The 19,351-nt window shown below is 43.0% G+C and overlaps 1 protein-coding gene across 1 annotated transcript in view; it reads left to right on the forward strand.

Moving 5' to 3' along the window:
* CPS1 (carbamoyl-phosphate synthase 1) overlaps positions 1 to 19,351 on the forward strand; it is a 98,467-nt gene that overhangs the window by 35,275 nt on the left and 43,841 nt on the right. Inside the window, exons 15-22 of the mRNA XM_068407709.1 lie at positions 702 to 891; positions 1,479 to 1,636; positions 2,398 to 2,526; positions 5,892 to 6,036; positions 6,432 to 6,642; positions 7,731 to 7,929; positions 10,094 to 10,270; positions 14,884 to 15,002. Of these exons, the coding sequence (XP_068263810.1) occupies positions 702 to 891; positions 1,479 to 1,636; positions 2,398 to 2,526; positions 5,892 to 6,036; positions 6,432 to 6,642; positions 7,731 to 7,929; positions 10,094 to 10,270; positions 14,884 to 15,002 (1,328 nt within the window). The remainder of the gene's footprint in view (positions 1 to 701; positions 892 to 1,478; positions 1,637 to 2,397; positions 2,527 to 5,891; positions 6,037 to 6,431; positions 6,643 to 7,730; positions 7,930 to 10,093; positions 10,271 to 14,883; positions 15,003 to 19,351) is intronic.

The raw sequence follows: 19,351 nt of genomic DNA on the forward strand, positions 1-19,351 counted from the left end.
ACTCTCATAGGTATAGCAGGAAACAGATAAACTTTATTATCACTCTATCTCAGTTTCTCATCTGTGACAGAGAAAAAACGGTGTGAAGTTTTGGCTAACCTTTGTCTTGTATATAGAGGCAGAGTTTGTCTTTTAGTATGTGCAATATCAAATAAAAAGATTATGGGACAAGATTTTTAAAGTGATAACACCAGGAAAATTAAAGTATCTCTATGGAAAGTCAAAGCAAAAAATGTATTCTTGTACTGTTACTAGTCGGTACAAAATCTGAGAACTACCTGGATACTCATGATCAAAGACCTACTGCTTGGCAAGAAAAGATTGGGTTTTGATTAAATTTGGTTTTGCTTTGTCACTTTTAGTCTGACTTCCAACAGAAGACAGAGATGATTACGCTGGAGTTTGTTCCTGCCTCCCCTATGTAACTCCAAAATGTGTTAAACAATTTCAACCAAATCCGGTGGGAATCTCCATTCCCTCAATATTTGCAGACAGGCAGAGGCACAAAAGTAAAGAACTGGCATTAGCTCAGCCTGGTACAAGATACCAGAAATCCCTTATGGGAGAGTACATAAGGAGCCAGGTTTTTTAAATTCTGCTGTTGGTAAATTGCTTGTTGAACCCTATCTCTCCTTGCTGCTGCTGCTGTTAGCTCTTTTTCCACATATGCCTAGTTTTAATGCAGATTTTCATTTTTTCAGGAAGAAAATGTGAAAATTGTCCTCATGAATCCCAATATTGCTTCAGTGCAGACCAATGAGACTGGCTTAAAGCAGGCTGATGCTGTCTACTTCCTCCCCATCACTCCACAGTTTGTCACAGAGGTCATCAGGGCAGAGTGTCCCGATGGATTAATTCTGGGCATGGGTGGCCAGACTGCTCTCAACTGTGGTGAGTACGATACAGGTGCCTTGGCACTCCTTGCAGGCAAATTCATGTTTTTTGCCATGTGTTCAGCAGACTTTATTTGTGCAGACATGCAAGACCCATGTGCCTGATACATTGCCCAGGTTACTAAGGGATCCAGGCAGCAATACTGACTGTGGGGGAGAGAGTGATTGCTAAGCTTTGAACATAACATCTAATTGTTGGGTTTGATACTTAAAAGTAATTCATATATCCTGCTTTTCAGCTTAAGTCTTAGTTATCATAGTTGGATTGGGGATATTCAGACCACCTTGATGCAGAGATCAAAAGGAAAAGTTAGTTTCATTTGGCTTCTTGCAACAGTATCCAACTGCACTGCTTTGTTTGTGTTGCAGCTGATGGCCAAGCAGTAACTTTAATAGTATTCCAGGTTTCATAGATTTGAGGACAGAAACTTTCATGTTATGGTTCTGAGTTCCAATATGACAAAGAATAGTAAAATTAGTTGTTGATGGGGCCAGACAATTTGTCAGCTACTCAGATGTCTTTTGAATACTTTCTTCTTCTGACTACCGTCAGTCCTCAAAACTGTGGCTTTGTTTGCTCTGCAGGAGTGGAACTCTTCAAGCAAGGAGTCCTGCAGGAGTATGGTGTGAAGGTCCTAGGTACATCCGTTGAATCCATCATGGCTACAGAGGATAGAAAGCTTTTTTCCGATAAACTGATTGAGCTAAATGAAAAGATTGCTCCTAGCTTTGCAGTGGAATCGGTAAATCAGATGATTTTGAAGATGTGATTACTATTACTGTTGCCCATTTGAGTTATTAAAAAAATAATTCTGGTTGTGTTGAGTGAAAGCTGAATACAACTGTGGATACTGTAGTTTGTATGCTTTCATCAGCACTCCACAGTGATTGATGCTGGTTCACCATGATTTAAAATGAGTGAAAATGCAATTAAGCACTTGGAAAGCCTAAGCTAATTTACTCATTGTCAAGAAAAGTAAATTAGGTTGGGATGACTTCTGTGCTGCAGCACAAAAATATATAATATGTCAGTGGCTACTTTTTTTAAAAAAAATCTTGCACAAACCATTTAGACTTAGGATTTCAGGTCCTCAAAATCAACAGTACTGAAATCCTTCTTGAGGACAGGAGTGCAAAAGCAAAAAATTGGTTCAGTGGGAAGGCCTGTTTGGGTTTGGACGAAACCAACTGTCTGTTGAAGAGGTTATTTCATGCTAAAGCCTGTGAAGACAGACCAGGTAAGGACATTGTCTATAAAAAGTCAGCAAGCAAGTCCACACATAAGTAAGGATGGAAGTCACCTCCTTGAGTCCGTGTTCCAGTTTTCTGCTGTTTGGCAGAACAAAGCACTGTTACAAAGCCAACTTTTATTCTTTTCATTTTATCTTCAGACAGCTTAGTGTCTTACTGATGGGATTTCCAGTTAACCATGTAACCAGAGTTGAAGATTTTATTCATCTTAGTTGTCATCATATCTCTGAAATGTGTTCCCCTCTCTTTTAAGATTGAAGATGCTCTGAAGGCAGCTGAAAAGATTAGCTACCCAGTCATGATACGTTCTGCTTATGCCCTTGGTGGTCTGGGGTCAGGTATATGTCCTGATAAGGAGAGTTTGCTGGACCTTGGTATGAAGGTACGTCTGCAATTGCAAGCTCTGGGAATAGAGCCGAACATCTGATTTTCTTAGATATTATTCTAATAGTCACAGACACTGGAATTGTACATACCCTACCTTTCATCTTACCTGTAAAATGTTATCCTGATTCCTTCTAATGCCATCTTTTCATAATTCTTACTGACTTGAGTAATAAAGATGGTTAAAAGACAGATCTGTTAAATTAATGAGAAACAAGTCATAGCTTGAGCAAGTGTTTCAGCAATTTTGGTCTGAAAATAAACATAGTGGACTGTATTCACCTACTTTCAGGAGTAAATGGCACATAAAAGATGTCAAGGAAGTTGAAACATTCAAAATGCTGAATGATAATGTAGTATCAGGGACAGAAGAGCTGGGGGGCTTGGGCCGCTGCTGTGTTTCTGTCTAAAGATGGTATTTTGCTAGTTCAAAAGCTCATGTAGAGATTTAATGGGATGGCACTTCATAATTTGACATCCACCAGCTGTCTCTGGCTATGAAGAGACAGCTATTTTTCTGTAGGAAATCTGGGATTGTTTTTTATAAATTTGCTGTGAAAAGTAAACAGATAATTGAGGAAAACAAAACAAAAGCTTTTTTCCTTGGCAAAAATGCAGAATTTTAGGAAATAAATCTCTCTCAGCTGGTCTCTAAAATTCTTGGTTTTGTCTTTTCCTGATTTGCTGAACCTCTTAATCCTTCATGTATCTCTAGAAAGAAATACTGCTGACACCAGTAAGAGCTGTACATGAAAATTACATTTTTGTTTTTCTCCACACTGCTGTCAGACAAACAGCTGCTCGGACAGTGTCAGTTGCAGGGAGGCTCAGAGGACTGAGAGATGCAGGAGGAGGCAGTGGGTGCAGTAACCCCATCTTACAGATTGATGGCTGAGGTTGGAAACACTTCGCTTGCCCAAGCTCACGCATGATCTGTGTTTAGAGAAAGCTGAAATTCACCCAGAAACCCTGGGAGTGCAGTTGTCTGAAAGGTTTATATCAAAATATTTTCAGTAGGAAAACCTGGTTTTGATCAGTATTTCTTGGTGTTTTTTAAAAAAGTGGTTTTGAACATCTCTGGTTTTCCCTGAAATCTGTAAAACAGCTGCTCTTTATAAACATCTTATTATCTGTAAAATTTTAGGAGTGGGACAGTTCATGTTTTTAGTAAATTTTTCATGTTTCTGAAACTTCCCTTTTTCTTACCAAAAGTCTGATTCTGTTTTACTTTCTAAGTAAATGTTTTCATTTTCTCAAAAAGTATACTAAAAGAGCTTCAGCATTTTGAATGAATAGAGTAAAATAGAATAGACTATTTCATTTGGAAGGGACCTACAACAATCATCCAGTCCAACTGCCTGACCAATTCAGGGCTCACCAAAAGTTAAAGCATGTTATTAAGGGCATTGTCTAAACGCCTCTTAAACACTGACAGGCTTGGGGCATCAACCACCTCTCTAGGAAGCCTGTTCCAGTGTTCGACCACCCTCTTGGTAAAGAAATGCTTCCTAATGTCCATCCTGAACCTTGCTTGGCACAGCTTTGAACCATTCCCACACATCCTAGCACTGGATACCAGGGAGAAGAGCTCAGTGCCTCCCTCTCCACTTCCTTTCCTTAGGAAGCTGTAGAGAGCAATGAGGTTGCCCCTTGGCCTCCTTTTCTCCAAATGAGACAAGCCCAAAGTGCTCAGCTGCTCCTCATAGGACGTTCCTTCCAGCCCTTTCACCAGCTTTGTTGTCCTCCTCTGGATGCATTCAAGGACCGTCACATCCTTCTTAAATTGTGGGGCCCAGAACTGTACACAGTACTCAAGGTGAGGCCGCACCAACACTGAATGCAGTGGGATAATCACCTCTTTTGACTGGCTGGTTATGCTGTGTTTGATGCACCCCAGGATGCAGTTTGACCTCGTGACTGCCAGGCCACACTGCTGGCTCCTATTGAGCCTGCTGTCAACCAGCACCACCAGATCCCTTCCTGCAGGGCTGCTCTCCAGCCACTGCTCTCCCAGTTTATACTTATGCCTGACATTACTCCATCCCAGGTGCAGGATCTGGCATTTTGACTTGTTAAATTTCATCCCATTAGTCATAGCCCAGTGCTTCAATCGATGTAGATCTCTCTGCAAGGCCTCCTGTCCCTCAAGAGAATCAACAGCACCTCCCAGTTTGGTATCAATATTTTAAAATTTACCGTGAAGAACAATTTGTGTCTTGTTGAATTAGCTCAACTTTGGACGCTCATTTCCACAGCCCAGCAGAAACTATGTTCGTTTCAGTTATGAAGATGATCTGTAGTAATTCTGTGAACTGGATTTTCAGACACTTGTCTCTGAATTGTATATAATTCAGATAACTGAACAGCTATGGATATTTCATAGCACAGCTAGATCAAGTAAACTGGCCTTGAGTTCATGTCTCCTGAGTCTGCTCATTTTGAGTGAGAAAGGGCAATAGACAGTAACACAGGAGCAAAGTAGATTGTTTGACAAGTGTGGTTAGGTGTTCCTGCTACATCACCACAAATGCAGTGCCTGCTTAGGCTGGGTGTGAAGTGCCACTCCTCAAAATATTTTTTTCTTTTTTCTTTTTTTTTTTTGTGTGCGAGCTTGAACTAACTACAGAGGTGACCAGACTGAAGACTGGCTTATGGGCAGCATTAAAACAAGAAGCTTTGCTAAAGGATGGATTGATAATGTGTCCATTACTTTCTAGGATTTTAAGCAAGAATTGATTAATGTTTTTTATCTGCTAATATTAAGGCCGTTTATTCACTTAGATTATGCTCATTTACCAACAAACTATATTTTTCATTTTTGTCTCTTGTGCTGAGGAGTGCTTTCAAGATTAGTTTAAGAATAAATCACAAATCTTGCTTCTTGTTAGTATGCCAATGATAAGCAGCATTTTTAGTGCTATTAATTACATAGCGTTTGCCAGCACCCACACTCCCCATCACTTAGTCATTTAACTTTCTTCAGAGTTCTCCTGTTGAAGTCCATGGGGCTGCCCACATACACAAACAAAAGCATGTTGTCTATTGCATGATTGAAGCCCTAGATTTTTTTATATTCCTATTTATTCTTTATATGCCATTGCAAGCTCACATGCCCTGCCTTTTTTTCGCATCAGATCACATAAATATTTTCTGTGACTTTCAAATTAAGCTAATGCAAAATTTTTTTCAACAAAGAGAAATATAAAGTGCTTGTCATCAGTGCTATGAACTTTGCTTATCTTAATCTTTCAATTTTCGTGTTGGTCTGGGATGTCTGGAGATAAGTCCCAGAAGTCTTAAATGTGGAACGTGTTCTAATAAGGCTTTCTTTTTTGCTGTTCATTTTCCCTAACATATTCCCAGGCATTTGCAATGACTAACCAAATTCTGGTGGAAAAGTCAGTTGCTGGCTGGAAGGAGATAGAGTATGAAGTTGTGAGAGATGCTGTTGATAACTGTATTGCTGTCTGCAATATGGAAAACATTGATGCTATGGGAGTCCACACAGGTAGGCTTGGGCACAGGGTGCCTCACTGGAAATGGCTTGTTAACTTTTCTATGCAGTGCCCTTCTGCCTGCTGTTATTAACATAGTTTTGTGATTGATAAAGTGGGCTCTAGAAATACTCTTCAGGTCTTGGATACAGCCAGCTAGGGTGTGAAACAGATACTGTCAGGCTAAACCTACCCCTATGATCCTGTTTTCCATAAGATTGGCTGGCCTCTCCGCCTCTGGGCTTCTAACTATCTGTGCTTTTCCTTCAACTGTGCATCCACAGGTTTGAATGTCTGAGGTAACTTCATTACTAGCAATGAATTAGCAAAGAAAGTGACCTGTGTGGCTAGAATTTACTGCTGCTGAGCTGCTTCTCATTTTCCTTTTCTGCTACCTTCTGACAAACAGGAGATTCTGTTGTAGTGGCTCCAAGCCAGACACTCACTAATGAGGAATTCCAGATGCTGAGGGATCGTGCTATCAAAGTTGTCCGACATTTGGGCATCGTGGGAGAGTGTAATATCCAGTTTGCTCTGCATCCAACTTCCCTGGAGTACTACATCATTGAAGTTAATGCCAGACTCTCGAGAAGTTCAGCTTTGGCCTCTAAGGCGACAGGGTAAGATTATTTAAAAAACCCAAAATACTACAGAACAAACAAATGAATAAACAAAAACTGAGGGGAGAAGAACAGAAGAGAATTATGATAAGGGACTTGGATCAGTGTATTATTTAAATATGTAAGTGACAGCTGCAAGTAAGAAGTGTTCCTGCATCTGCTCTCCATGCAGTTAAGACAAGGAGGCGCAGGCTTAATGTGCAGCAAGGAAGGCTGAAGTTGGCTGTTAGAGAGAACTCTGGAGCGATCAGGTCAGTAAGGTGCAGATTTCTGCATGGTAAGCTTCTAAGAACAGTTCTTGTCAGCACCTGCTGACAGGATTGAGCCTTGGAGAGTCGGTCCTGCTGGGAGATGGAAGAAGGGGTTAGTGAGCCTTCCAGGTCCATTCCAGCCTGCTGATGCTGTTACTACAAATGGAAAAACTCCCAGGAGGTGTGTGGGGGGGAGCCTAATAGCTGTCCTTACAAAGCATATCCACTGTATCCATATGCTGGCTGCAAATCATCTCTGGGACCCAGAGGACACAGTTATTAATGAGCTGTCTGTCAGATTGATGCAAATGATATTGCTAGCTGCCTTTGTTTTGTTGGCTAATCATAAACTAATCAAGATAAGGATGGTCAGAGCAGGCTGTTTAAAAATTGGCTTCTTAATTGCACATTGCAGATGCTGTTGAGAGGCACAAATTAATCTCTAATTTGCAGTTCTCAACAACTCTTGTGGTTGTTGAAGTGCCATAGCAGACTGGGGATAAGCCACAATGTTGGGCAGTGGGCGTTTGATTATTTTCTTTTGGGATGACAGACTTGCTGCAAAACATGTCTGTTTATGTGGCCTCACTGTGAGTATGACAGGTGCTTAAAATGGTGGCTTTGCAGATAATAAAGCAAGTCCCAGATCTAGGTAGGTATCTCTACTATGTGTTAAGGTAGGAAGCTGGACGTGCCCTGCTGTGCTTGAGCACAGTAACCTTCCGTTGTGTTGAGAAGGTAAAATCACCTCACATCTGTTTAATCTGATCCACTCCTGGGATTTGCAAAAGCAAAGTACTTCCCACTCTACTATTCTCTACTTCTTTTCTATGGCAGGTATCCATTAGCATTCATTGCTGCCAAAATTGCCTTGGGGATCCCCTTGCCGGAAATTAAGAATGTGATGACAGGAAAAACCTCTGCCTGCTTTGAGCCCAGCCTGGATTACGTTGTTACCAAGATACCCCGCTGGGATTTGGACCGTTTTCAGCATATATCCGACCGTATTGGAAGCTCCATGAAGAGTGTGGGAGAGGTGAGTGCAAGACTGTCCCCTTCCATTCCACCACTTGTGAAAGTCATGTCTCTTTCTTGGAAACCCTCAGAATATCTATCTTCAGGGACCTAATGGCTTTTGAAGGTACTTATTCAGCTCAAATGATTTTTGTCCAGTACTATAATTAATTGAAATGTGTTAGGACCATGTAATCTTGGATATCACAGTGTGGATTCCTAAATGGTTTGACTCCTAAGGGAGGAGACCAGTTTCGATCACCTGAGGTTGCCTTCATTCTTAACACTCACTACAGGACTCCCAGAGTTATTTTTTGTTTGGACTTCTGTAGTGGTGGTTAATTAGAGTATAAATTCAAGAGTTGAAGTCTATTAAGATTTTCAGTGATGCCGATGAGCCATGGCTCTCAGTTGTTGCCATAGTTATTTGTCCTCTCTGTTAAAACCATATGCCAAATCTCAGACTACTTCTGCTCTTGAAATCCAAACACAACCTGTAATCTTGCTTTTAGTGATTAAGTCTCTTATATCTGGAACATGACAGTGTGACACTTAAATCCTGATTTTAAGGTGTCTGGGACAATAACAGCATTTTCAGACAATGTTTTAAGAGGAGAGAAGTGAAGCAAAAGGGGTAAATTACCCACTTAATTAGTTAATTACATATCAGCTACCAAAGCAAAATAATTAATTGCATATTTTTTAGCTGTCTTTTTTTCCTAATGCTTTTCAAGTAGCTATTTTATTAAATTATTTTGTCACATGAGACCTTCCTAATATCAGTTCTACCTTGCCCAGACAGTAAGCCTTTGTCACAGCTGGAAGGATTAATTAGAACTTGATTTTTTCCAGTGGCAGTTTTAGCTTTTAATGGCAATGAGGTGGTTGTTTTTTTTTTCCAGTGGGTTGATGCTTACTGATATTGACCCTGTCTGCTTAGGGGTTTTTGGACTGTTCTGTGGGGCTGGGGTTCCTAAATAGAGTTACCTTGTGCACCATCAGTTGTAAAACACTTCCTGGCCATGCACATTTGCAGGAGGTAGTATTGAGTCCTTCCAGTGATCGTATATCACAAAGCAGAACTGCATGAACCTGCTGTCCTTCTCAAGGCAGGATGCTGGATAAAGGGAGAGGGGGGAGTCTGTGCTCCAACCATACAGGTCTATGACTGCTGGGTGGTGAACTGAAACAGCGATGGAGAAGCTTAAGAGATGCAGTTTGCAGCCGGTGGAGGTACTCAGCAAGAAGGTTAGTCTCCAGGTCCTGTGGGTAGGAGAGGGTGTCTTTGAAGCAAAGAGCATCTTGCTGCTGTGTCTCTATTAGTATGGCACAGTCGTCTCCCTAGGCCTGAACTTGAAGCCAGATCACAGCACCTACTGCATTTTTATTAACTGAATAGTCTCGCCTGGCCTGGTTTTTCCTGAGCTCTGATGTGCTGGGCAGTGGGCATGGAGCTGTGAGAAAAGAGAAAACAATGTTATTTTTTTCTTTTGACATTTTTCAACATTGTGTTTCAGAAGATTTTTATACTGTTAGGGTTTCACTGCACTGGGAAATAAAAATGTAGAAATCTGAGAAAGGGCTCTGTTACCTTGCAGATTTCCACAGAGAAAGGCTTGTTTTCTTATTAGATGTGGTGTGAAGATTGAAGGAGGGAAACCCCAGTGCTGCTACACCAATGAGGAGTAATCCTTTAAGAGAGCCCTCACAGGGGAGAGTCACTGTTAAATGTAATTTAAAGGAAGAGGAGCAGATTTCTTCTGAACCTTAAAATCCCCACTGTGAGTTTCTATCTCTAACAGATCGTTAAACAGAAATATCCTTTTATATTACTACATCCATGCTGCTGCATAATGCTTCCCTCTACTGAAGTACTACAAACCAGTTTACAGAGAAGAGCAGCAGCTTCCTGTATTTTTACAGACAGGGAGACAAAAGCAGAAAGGAGTCACTTGTCTGAAACTCCATGGTGATGTCATTGGCAGAGTCAGGCTTGGAAGTGAGACTCCCAAGGCTCAGTCAGCTGTGCCTGTCTTAAAGCCAGCAGGACTATCATAGGGAGGAGGTTCAAAGGCTGTAATCTTTCTGTATGTCTGTCTTGATGGTTTAAATTTGCACTCCTCTGTTATTCAGGTGATAGCTGGGCAACAGCTCCCCACAGCTGATGTAGAAGTGCTCTGTTACAGGTCATGGCTATTGGACGCACTTTTGAAGAGAGTTTCCAAAAGGCCCTGAGAATGTGCCACCCCTCTGTAGATGGCTTCACTTCGCATCTGCCCATGAATAAAGGCTGGCCAGCCATCGTAGATCTCCAGAAGGAACTCTCTGAACCATCCAGCACTCGGATATATGCAATAGCTAAGGTAACAAAAGATAGAAAGCCCTTGACCTATGTCCTTTGAATTATTACCAGACTGGGTCAACTGACGTTATGGAAGTTGAGTAGTCCTCACCTCCTTGATTCCTTCTGTCAAGCACACTGGGACCACCTTGTGTAGGATCCTTGCTCTTGAAATACAGATATTCTCTATTGCATGTAATTTCCTCTGCAGAACTTAATAGCTGGGTGGGTATATGACTTTAATTTTTCCTGCTGACATCTCTATTTTTCTGCATCTTCTGTATTCAGGTAATGTGTTTGCCTTTTTGGTACAATCTTAGCCCATGCACGTTGCATTGAGCAGCAGGTGCATTCCTGGCGCTTCAGTTTGTAGCTGAGTGTTACTGGAGACCTGGATCACTTTCCTTTGCTTGTTCCTATAATTGTTTGCTAAATATTGGCTAATGTTCAGCCCTTATTTATGCTAGCATAAGTGTCAGTCAAAGTTGGCCAGTTTTCCAGATTACCATTAATTTATAGGAAGGGAGGAAGGAAATGAAGATACTTTTGAAAGCTGAAACAAAGGATGACAAAGAATGGCAAGCTGCAGTCTGAGAGAGCACTGTCTTTTTGCAATTGTTGCATTGGTATGGGCTTGAAATAAGCAACATTAAAACTCCCTGTTAAATTTACCATACAGGAAATCCCCTGTTCTTTGAAATAGGCTCAACTTCCCTTAGCATTCTTTTAACTCCTCTCCTGTCACACCGGGCAAATCACATCATCTTTCAAGATGTCTAGGTAATGGGCAGTGTTATTGTAAGGGGACCTAGGATGTGAAATTATTTCTTACTTCAGCTCCACGGTGTTTGCCTGTGTACACCACATGGTAAATGTGGGGTTAGTTACTTTACAAGGCAGGTGCAATTTCACACTTTGGTTTTGCTGCAGCTAACTTGTACATCTGTCCATACCCTCTATGAAGAGGAGAGGACAGCTGTCTCTTATAGCTCACCCTTACCTGGGTGGTTTTTTTAAGATTGCAAACCTTCCTGGCAGGGAATGTCCAGTAACTATTTTTTGTGCCCCTGACTTTGCATGGTGGAGTGTTTAAGCCCTTTGTGCTTGTGTGTAGATACATCTCATTACATCCTCCACATGAATGTGGGGAGCTGAGGTTGTGCTGAGTTTGTAAAAAGGTTTTCACATAGAAAATATAGTTCCTCTTATAGATGGCCTGAACGAAAAGCACAAGATGTTCTATAAATGTGTGGCTTGTCCAGCTGTTGACTCTCGCTTTTCAAGCTGGGGAAATGCTTGTCTTCATAAGTGTAGAGCATCCTTTGGGAGCTGTATTTGGTCTTTATTACAGCCCTTTCTTGTGGCTGAGAGAAAAATTTTGCTTCTTGTTTCTCTGAGTGGCTCAGAGAGCTTTTATGAAAGGTTAATCTTAGCCCCATGTTAACACAGGATATCTGGGGAGATGAAGGTGAGTTTGGGTCCCAATGAACACTCTGGGTGTTCCCAGCTGGTGGCATTTTCCCTGGGAGCTGTCGAACAAAGCAAGATCAAAGTCTTAATCCCTCCCTATAAAGAGCTGCCTCTGTCTGACACAGGGCACTAATTCGTCCCCATTAATAAATGAGGCAAGCAATATCAGTAAGAAGTACTTGTGGCAGCTGGGGCTGCCTGTGTGGAAATCCCTTTCCAGCTTGCTGACATTTAAAAGCCAACAGTTAGTCCCTGTTAGCCATCAGCTTTGTTTGGAACAGGATGGAGCTTCCTTGTATGTCTTCTCCCCTCCAAGCCCCACTAGTCAGCTCTCCAGGGCTTTTTACTTTTTTTCTCTCCTTTGTCCATTGGATGATGAAAACGGTAACTGTTCAGGTGAAATGGAAAGGAGTTCAGCTGCCATTCATGGCTATTGCTATTGTAATGGGACTCCCTGTTGTAAAAGAAGGCACTAAGAGAGAGGGTGAAATAAATGAGACTTGTTCCTTGGCCAGAGTGGCCAAGTACTGCAAGGATGTAACTGCCTGATGAGCAGGGCTGCTCAGGTTGCATCAGATCTTTTCTGGCCCCTCTTAAGTTTATATACAAGTGGCCTCAGAATACACATGCTGTGGATTTGATCCACACTCTTTCACACCAGAGTGTTTCACAGGTCTCCAAGTTGTCCGTACTACAGATGTGTTAGTTTGCTCTTGTGCTCCTGTCCACAGGCACCTAAATACCTTAATTGGTGGGGAGCAGGGATGGGGCTGAAGGAATGAGGGTGTCAGCCCCAGAGAAACACAGGCAGCTGAGCAGCCCCTCATTGCTTAGCCTGCAGACCAGGCTTGTTTCCTGACTCGTGGTGTGAAGGCAGTCCTATAAATTCCTTGGCTTTCCAACGTGGGGCCAGTGTTCACTGGATGGGATGCTCTTGAAAGTGAACAGGGCTCTAAAATCACACTATCCCGCTGTGTCTCCCTCCCCTTTCTTCTGCAGCGTGTTTAGGCTGTACTCCTTCAGGTAGGTTTGATAGGGTAAAGCCATGGGAGTGCTGTCCAGAGCCCCTGATCAAATCCTACAGGGATTTTCTGCCTGGAAACCTGATTCGCCCCTGTAGTGTAGTGATTTGGAAGCAAGAACTGTCTGCGAGCTCCTTCTTCTCTCCCAGTCTCCAGATTTATGCCACAGGAGTGAAGGTGGTTTATTTTCTCTGCCTCTCCTCTGATTAAGCAGGGGAAGATGTTTGTTTTTTTCATTTTCCCTTGAAGATCCTGAGGACTCTTAAATAAAGTGTCCTAAGCAGATTAAGTGTATGTGTTCCTGCTGCCTGTGTGTGTATGTGTGGCTCAGGGACCATTGACTGAAGGTTGGAGATCCTCAAGACATGCAAGTCTGCACGTGTTTTGTGAGAATAGATGGGCAGAAGAAAGACCTGCTCACGTCCCACTAATGATGTGACCTCACCCTCCAAGCACTAAGGAATCAGGATGGGACAGACCCTTTACCAGTTGCCTTGTACCAGTATTGTACCCAGAAACGCGTGAGAAGCCCAGCCTTGTTATTGCCAGTGCTCGGGGACCGCTGTGGTGGCCCCAAGCTTCTCTTTGCAGGCATTTGGAAGCGCAGTGGCTGTTGTGGGCCAAGCGCTAGCTGAAGGTTTGATGTGTAAGTGGCTGGTTACTCTAAAGGAGCAAAATGTGCATTAAGGATTTTCACTGCTGCTTGTCAGCAAGCAGGATATTCAAGTGAGCAGCTTATTACCTCTCAGAAGAAGAGAATTGTGAGAGGGACACCCAGGCAAGCTGCCTGGAAATCCTTCAGAAAAGGTCAAAGGTGGTGTCAGTATTTTGCAGTGCCCAATGAGAGAGCTGTCACCAGTCCATGTGGGTGGTGCCTTCTTGGAGCACAGCACTGAAGTGACCTGTGCATTTCTCTCAGCTGGCACTAAGTCTCCATATCACAGTGCTGAACTGTGTCGTGTCCATACAACGTTGTGTCCGCAGCTTGATAACTCAAGGAATAATGCGGGGTGCAGTGGGCCAAACTCTTTCCTGGATTATTGCTGGAGTTTTCTTCAGCGACATTGCTCTGGCTTTGTTCCAGGGATGCTGCCCTGCAAGAAAACAATTAAACGTGGTAACAAATTAGTGAGCCTGATTACTTCAACTCAGCAAAGATACCATGCTGGTATTATCATTGTGGTTTATTATAGCTGTTTTATCAGGAGAGTTGTAACTGTACACCACTGGTGAGACCCAAGAAATATCAGTGATAGAAGATAAAACTGCAATGTATCAAGATACAACTGCCCCGGATACAATTGTATTGGGGGGCTCTCTCGCATATTCCTCTGAGATTTTTTTTTTTAATACTGCAGTGTCCTGTAAAACATTGTCATTTGAATAGTAACTCTGTGGGGTTCCTTTTTACGCCATGATTGCAAATAGATTGTTAAAAATAAAAAAAAATAGCTCCAGCAAGATAATGCAGGGGAATTTGAATAGCATTAACCTGAGATACAGAGAGAGAAGCCTGAGTTACGCTGTAGCTGCAGTGTCACCCAGGACTGGACTTTTCCTTGCTTCAGGGGTATTTCAAGGCCATATGTTTTGATTCAGCCTTGTATTTCAAGGGTAAATCAAAATTTATTCTCCAAAGCAATGAGTTCCTCCACAGCTGAGAAGCTGGACCTTGCTGTTTAGCGTTTGCAGCCAGGAGGTTTGCAACGGGTCTGAGATTTAGGCAACTTGAGTGGTAAGGGGTGCAGGTGGAGGAGTTGGCACTGCAGGCCCCATATGCCTTGCTGCAGGTAGCTAACGCACAAACTCAGTGGCCACCAAACCTTGTTGCCATCAGTTTAAATTTGGCTGCTGGCTCTGTGAAAAACAAATTCTCTCTCTCTTGCTCAAACAGAAGCCAGCTTTTGGTACCAAAGCACGTGCAGAAGTGGCTGGTGCCTCCCTACACTGCTTGAGGGGAACATTTTCTGTTGCTGTGGGAGACAGGATCCTGGGGTAGATGAACCTTTGATGTGTCCAGCTTAGTCTACAGTATTTTTTATGTCTTTATGCTATATAGTTGCTGCTACCTGTTTGCAGACTGAATCTGTATTTGCAAAGCATATATTAAAGGGGCTGTTTGGTGCTGTCCTATTTTTGGCAGGCCTTGGTTAACGAAGTCCCCGTGGATGTCATTCATAAACTCACAGCCATTGACAAATGGTTCCTGTATAAGATGCGCGGCATTGTGAACATGGAGAAAGTCCTGAAGGAAGTGAACAGGTAAGAAAAACCAACAGCCTTGTCCCAGGACACAATGGTCCTTCTGGGGATCCTTCTACTGGGAAACCTGTGGTAAGCTCTGAGCACAGATGCAGTCAATGCTGAGAAGTTTATTTCAGTGCTTGGAGTAAGCAGTGTTGTCTTAAAACCCCGTTCACTGCCTAACCTGGATAGAGGAAATTTCTGAGAACACTCTTTTTGGTAAAGAACAACTTTGAGTGCTTAGGCATCTTGGCTGTTCTCAGGGATTATGGAAGTTCCAGTTTATTTTGGAAAATCCTCACTGTGTCTCGGGCTAAGGCTGGGAATGTGGATGTCCCACAACGAGTAACTGCAGGCTGCACTAATGTACCTAGGACAGAGTTAGCCTTCAAACACAGGACTTGTCCTGACTTACTACACCTGAGGGTCAAATACACTGCGTTCTTTCTGGCCTGGCCAATTGATTTTTAAGTTTTTCTGCCTTGCTGTGATCATGCAGCGTGTGCTGCTTTTGTACTGCACTTTCAAACATCTGTAATTCCAGACATATTTAAATATAAATCTTCTTCTTTCTTCAAGAAAAATGACCATATAAAATGAAGCAGGAAAGATAGCAGTAAATTAAAGTGCTGGGCTGTATTTCAGTTCCAGCCTCTTGCTGACTTGAGCTTTCCCTTCATGATTTATGAGGTTGGGAGAACCTCCTTGCTGAGTTACTGGCTGCATGTTGGCCGGCTTTTCAGCTTGGGTTCCCCGTTGTGCTAAGCACCTTTTACCACACGATGGCACTGGGAGCGCACCATAGCCAGTATATTACTAAGGCGCCAGTTAGTTCATCTGCTGTGATTTCTGCTGCTTTGACCAGCTGCACGATTTTAATTGAGCAGCTCTTACTCTCCCTTGCCCGCCGGAACAAGCTGGATCTGGAGCTAAACAAAAATAAATATGGAGGGAGTTGTCAAAAAGAAGGAGTAGCTTGATTATTTACAGAAACCTATTGTTTGGCTGCACAAGTTTTTGCCCTCTAACATCCGTGTCATGTTGCGTTTGTCTCAAGTGCCTTAAATATATACGTGCAGCTCCTGAGGAAGAAAAACAATATATCCAGAACCAGTTTGATTTCCTCGCTGTTGGAGTGGCATGCTCTGGAATGATGCACTTGGGACCCCAGAGGTTGGCCCCATCCTCAGCTGATATAAATCCAGCATCACTACACAGAGGCTAATCATGACAAACTGTCCTATATCACTGAGGTTGCTTTCCCTTTCTCTGCAGTGGATGGCAGGCAATAATACTACTAGTAATGTGATCAGTAGCTGGTACCATCCTACCTAGTTTTTCATCCTTCTGGTGACTAGGTAGCAGACTGTATAGGCAGCTTGCTACCGAAAGCCCTTTTGCAGTATCCAACCTTGCATTTGCATCATACACAACCAGTGTTGTGTCCCTTGTAAGTGGATTCATGCAATTCAACTCAGATTGCAGGTAGTATAAATTAACTTAGTCTCATTCATGTACCAGTGCTGATTTTCACTCCACTATCCTTACTCAGACCTTTCCAAGGAAACTGTCTTACCTAACAACCTGCATTGGAGGGAGGGGATGGACTGTCGGCTGCGTTATGTTGAAGGCACGTTGGCACAAAGGCAAAGAGCCAGGGAAAAACACTTCTGACCTAAGAGACTAGTCCAGTGAGCAACATCAGGAAACACATCTCTGCAATAGCTGAGGGAAAGCTAATTGAGTGATGCAAATGAGACTTGGCACACACGTGCTCTTCCTGCAGCCAGCTGTTTCCAGTCCCCGGCTTGCCTGGCACGAGTTTTACCTGTGCTACAGGATTATTTCCAATTGAACAGAATGAGCTGTGACACCATTATTGCTTTAAATCTTTCTGTTGTTGAAATACAGTTACCAGAACCAGTAGTTGCCCTGTTCCCAGGCACTGTTGCTGGTTACAAGCTCACTCTCTGTTCAGTCGAATGTATCCCTTTTTGTCTCGGGATTGGATTGGGGGTACTTTGAAGCGAGGTTTTGGATGCAGTTAAGTAACATCTCTGCCAAGAGTCTTGATTTGGACCCTGCAGAGCTGCTGTAGAGACGGGCAACAAGGCGATGGTCTCTGCCAAGAGGAAATTTAGAGCTAGAACAAGTGGATACAACAGACAGATGGGGAAGGGGGATCAGAGGCAGGTGGAGGCCTTTGTGAGCAGTTCAGCAAGGAGCATTCACACACCGCATGCGGCCTTGCATCCTCACCACATGGAGCGATTCAGAGGTGAGCAGGCGGCCTCACCGATTTATACAGGGAATCTGTTTTCATGTATGAAAGGCTGTATAGGATAATGTTATGGGGGGAAAACCCTTTCTGACCTATAAATGTTTGTCTGTTCTCAGTGGTGCACAGGCAAGGCCAGCCATTTGCAGAGATAATAGAGACTGGGAAGGGCACGCTCTGCCCCATTTACATTTGTCCCAGCAAACTTCTTTCCAAAAGAAGATTGGACCTGGTGCTGGTGAGACTGTATGTTTGTCATGCTGCAGCAATGTTTCCATTTGACTTTGCCTCTGAGCCCTCTAAGATGGAGGAAGAGTTGTTTCAGGTTATGTGATTTGGCTGCAGGAAAGCAAATGGCCTGAGTTGAATTGGGAAAAGAAAGACATTTTGAGAGTACTTGCAAGAATATCCAGTAATATCACATACGCATCAAACACGTGCCTCTGCTGTTTCTCCTGTGACCTACATATTTTTCATTTTAAGTGGAAACTTACATTGTGGTTTTTTTTTGTTTTTTTGACTGATTACCTTCATACTTTCAGTAGTATAATCTTAACTATAACCTTCACCGCCACACACGCATGCACAGAAACAAAACCACATATATGTACACACACAGAAAGAGCAAATACCATTCCGTGCTGTCAGTCCATGAACAGGCGATCGTGTATGGAGCAGTGGCAGTGCAATAGGGTATGCTGTTATCAGGAAAATCTTTCCTTAGATTTGGCCTCATCTGTCCCATGAGAAAAAATGGAGGGAAAGGGCCCTGGAGTGACCCCACTGGCTGTTCGTCACATCCACAGTTTGTGAAGGAGATGGAAATTTGAATAGACCATGTCTAGCTGTCTGACACAATGAGGAGTGAGATGTGACTTTAAGGCCAGGGTTATGGACCCCATCCAGAGTGAGTCAGATTTGCAATAGGGTCCAGTAACACCATCATCCCCAAGAGCACAGCTGAAGCCCAGACTTGGAAGTAACATCTGGGGCATGTTCGAGTCAAGACACTGGTGGCCTGGGTGCAAGGGAAAGCTTCTTTTAGAATTTGCATCTGTTCTTTGACCATCTGCAGTGAGGATTTGTTTGCATGTGGCCATGGTTATTTTTCTGTTCCTGATCTTGTGATCCCTGAGTACTGTGTCTGTATGCAAGGAGAATGTATGACAAATACCCCTAAGTATAGGTAAAGAGGTAGACAGCTATGGTGAAATCATCACCTATGCCCAAATGACGTGGGGACAGAAGCCTTGTTGAAAATCAGTAGGACTTGTGCTCCTAAGTCATTTGGGCACCTCTGTAGCAATTGAACCTGCAATTGATTGTATTTGTCATTACTTGAGAGCTCACAGGGATGGGGGAAAAGGAGAGTTAATGGGGTCAAGTTTACTGCTGGGGAAAATCTGAGTAAGACCCAGGGAAGATTGGGCCATTTTGCAACAGGCAGAGTATATTGCCCAAAGAGGAACATTTCAGTATTGATAAAAGGCTGTAAAGTAGAATTCAAGTGAGAATGATAAACCCCTATTTTGCAGTTGAGGAGCAAAGCATAGAAATGGTAAACTTGCCTAAAGTCTCAAAGACGATCTGGCAGAGCAGTGAACTGCACTCTGCCTTCTTAAATCTCAGCTCTTCAAATTAACCTTAATGAAAACAGCAAATCTTCCTTTTGGTGGATACCAAACTAGCCAGCCTACTAGCAGTGGGAAACGATGGCACCAATGATCTCTTGGTAACTTTATACTTCAGAGCTTTGTTTTGGAGGAGAATGTGTCCTTGCTCTGTGGGCATTGAGTAAAAACACCTCCTGGCCTGTGGTTTGCTTGAAAAGGGGTAAGCGCCATCCTGAGTATTGCTCTTGTCATTCCTAAATAGCCACAGGTTAATAGGGGGGAAAGCAGAAAAAAGTGTGAGGGTGCAGACCCACTTCAGCCCAGAATTTGTAGCCAGGTACTCTGCTCAGTGGCCCATGGAAGAAGTTGTTTATTGCGAATTCCTTTTTGAAGCTCATGTCCTTGTGTCTGTGAAAGGTGTGCTTTGAAAGCTGCTTGCTGGAAGCATGACTTGATTTCAAAACGTGACTGTGGTG

Source organism: Nyctibius grandis, chromosome 9 (assembly GCF_013368605.1).
Source record: "Nyctibius grandis isolate bNycGra1 chromosome 9, bNycGra1.pri, whole genome shotgun sequence".
NCBI classification, from domain to species: domain Eukaryota; kingdom Metazoa; phylum Chordata; class Aves; order Nyctibiiformes; family Nyctibiidae; genus Nyctibius; species Nyctibius grandis.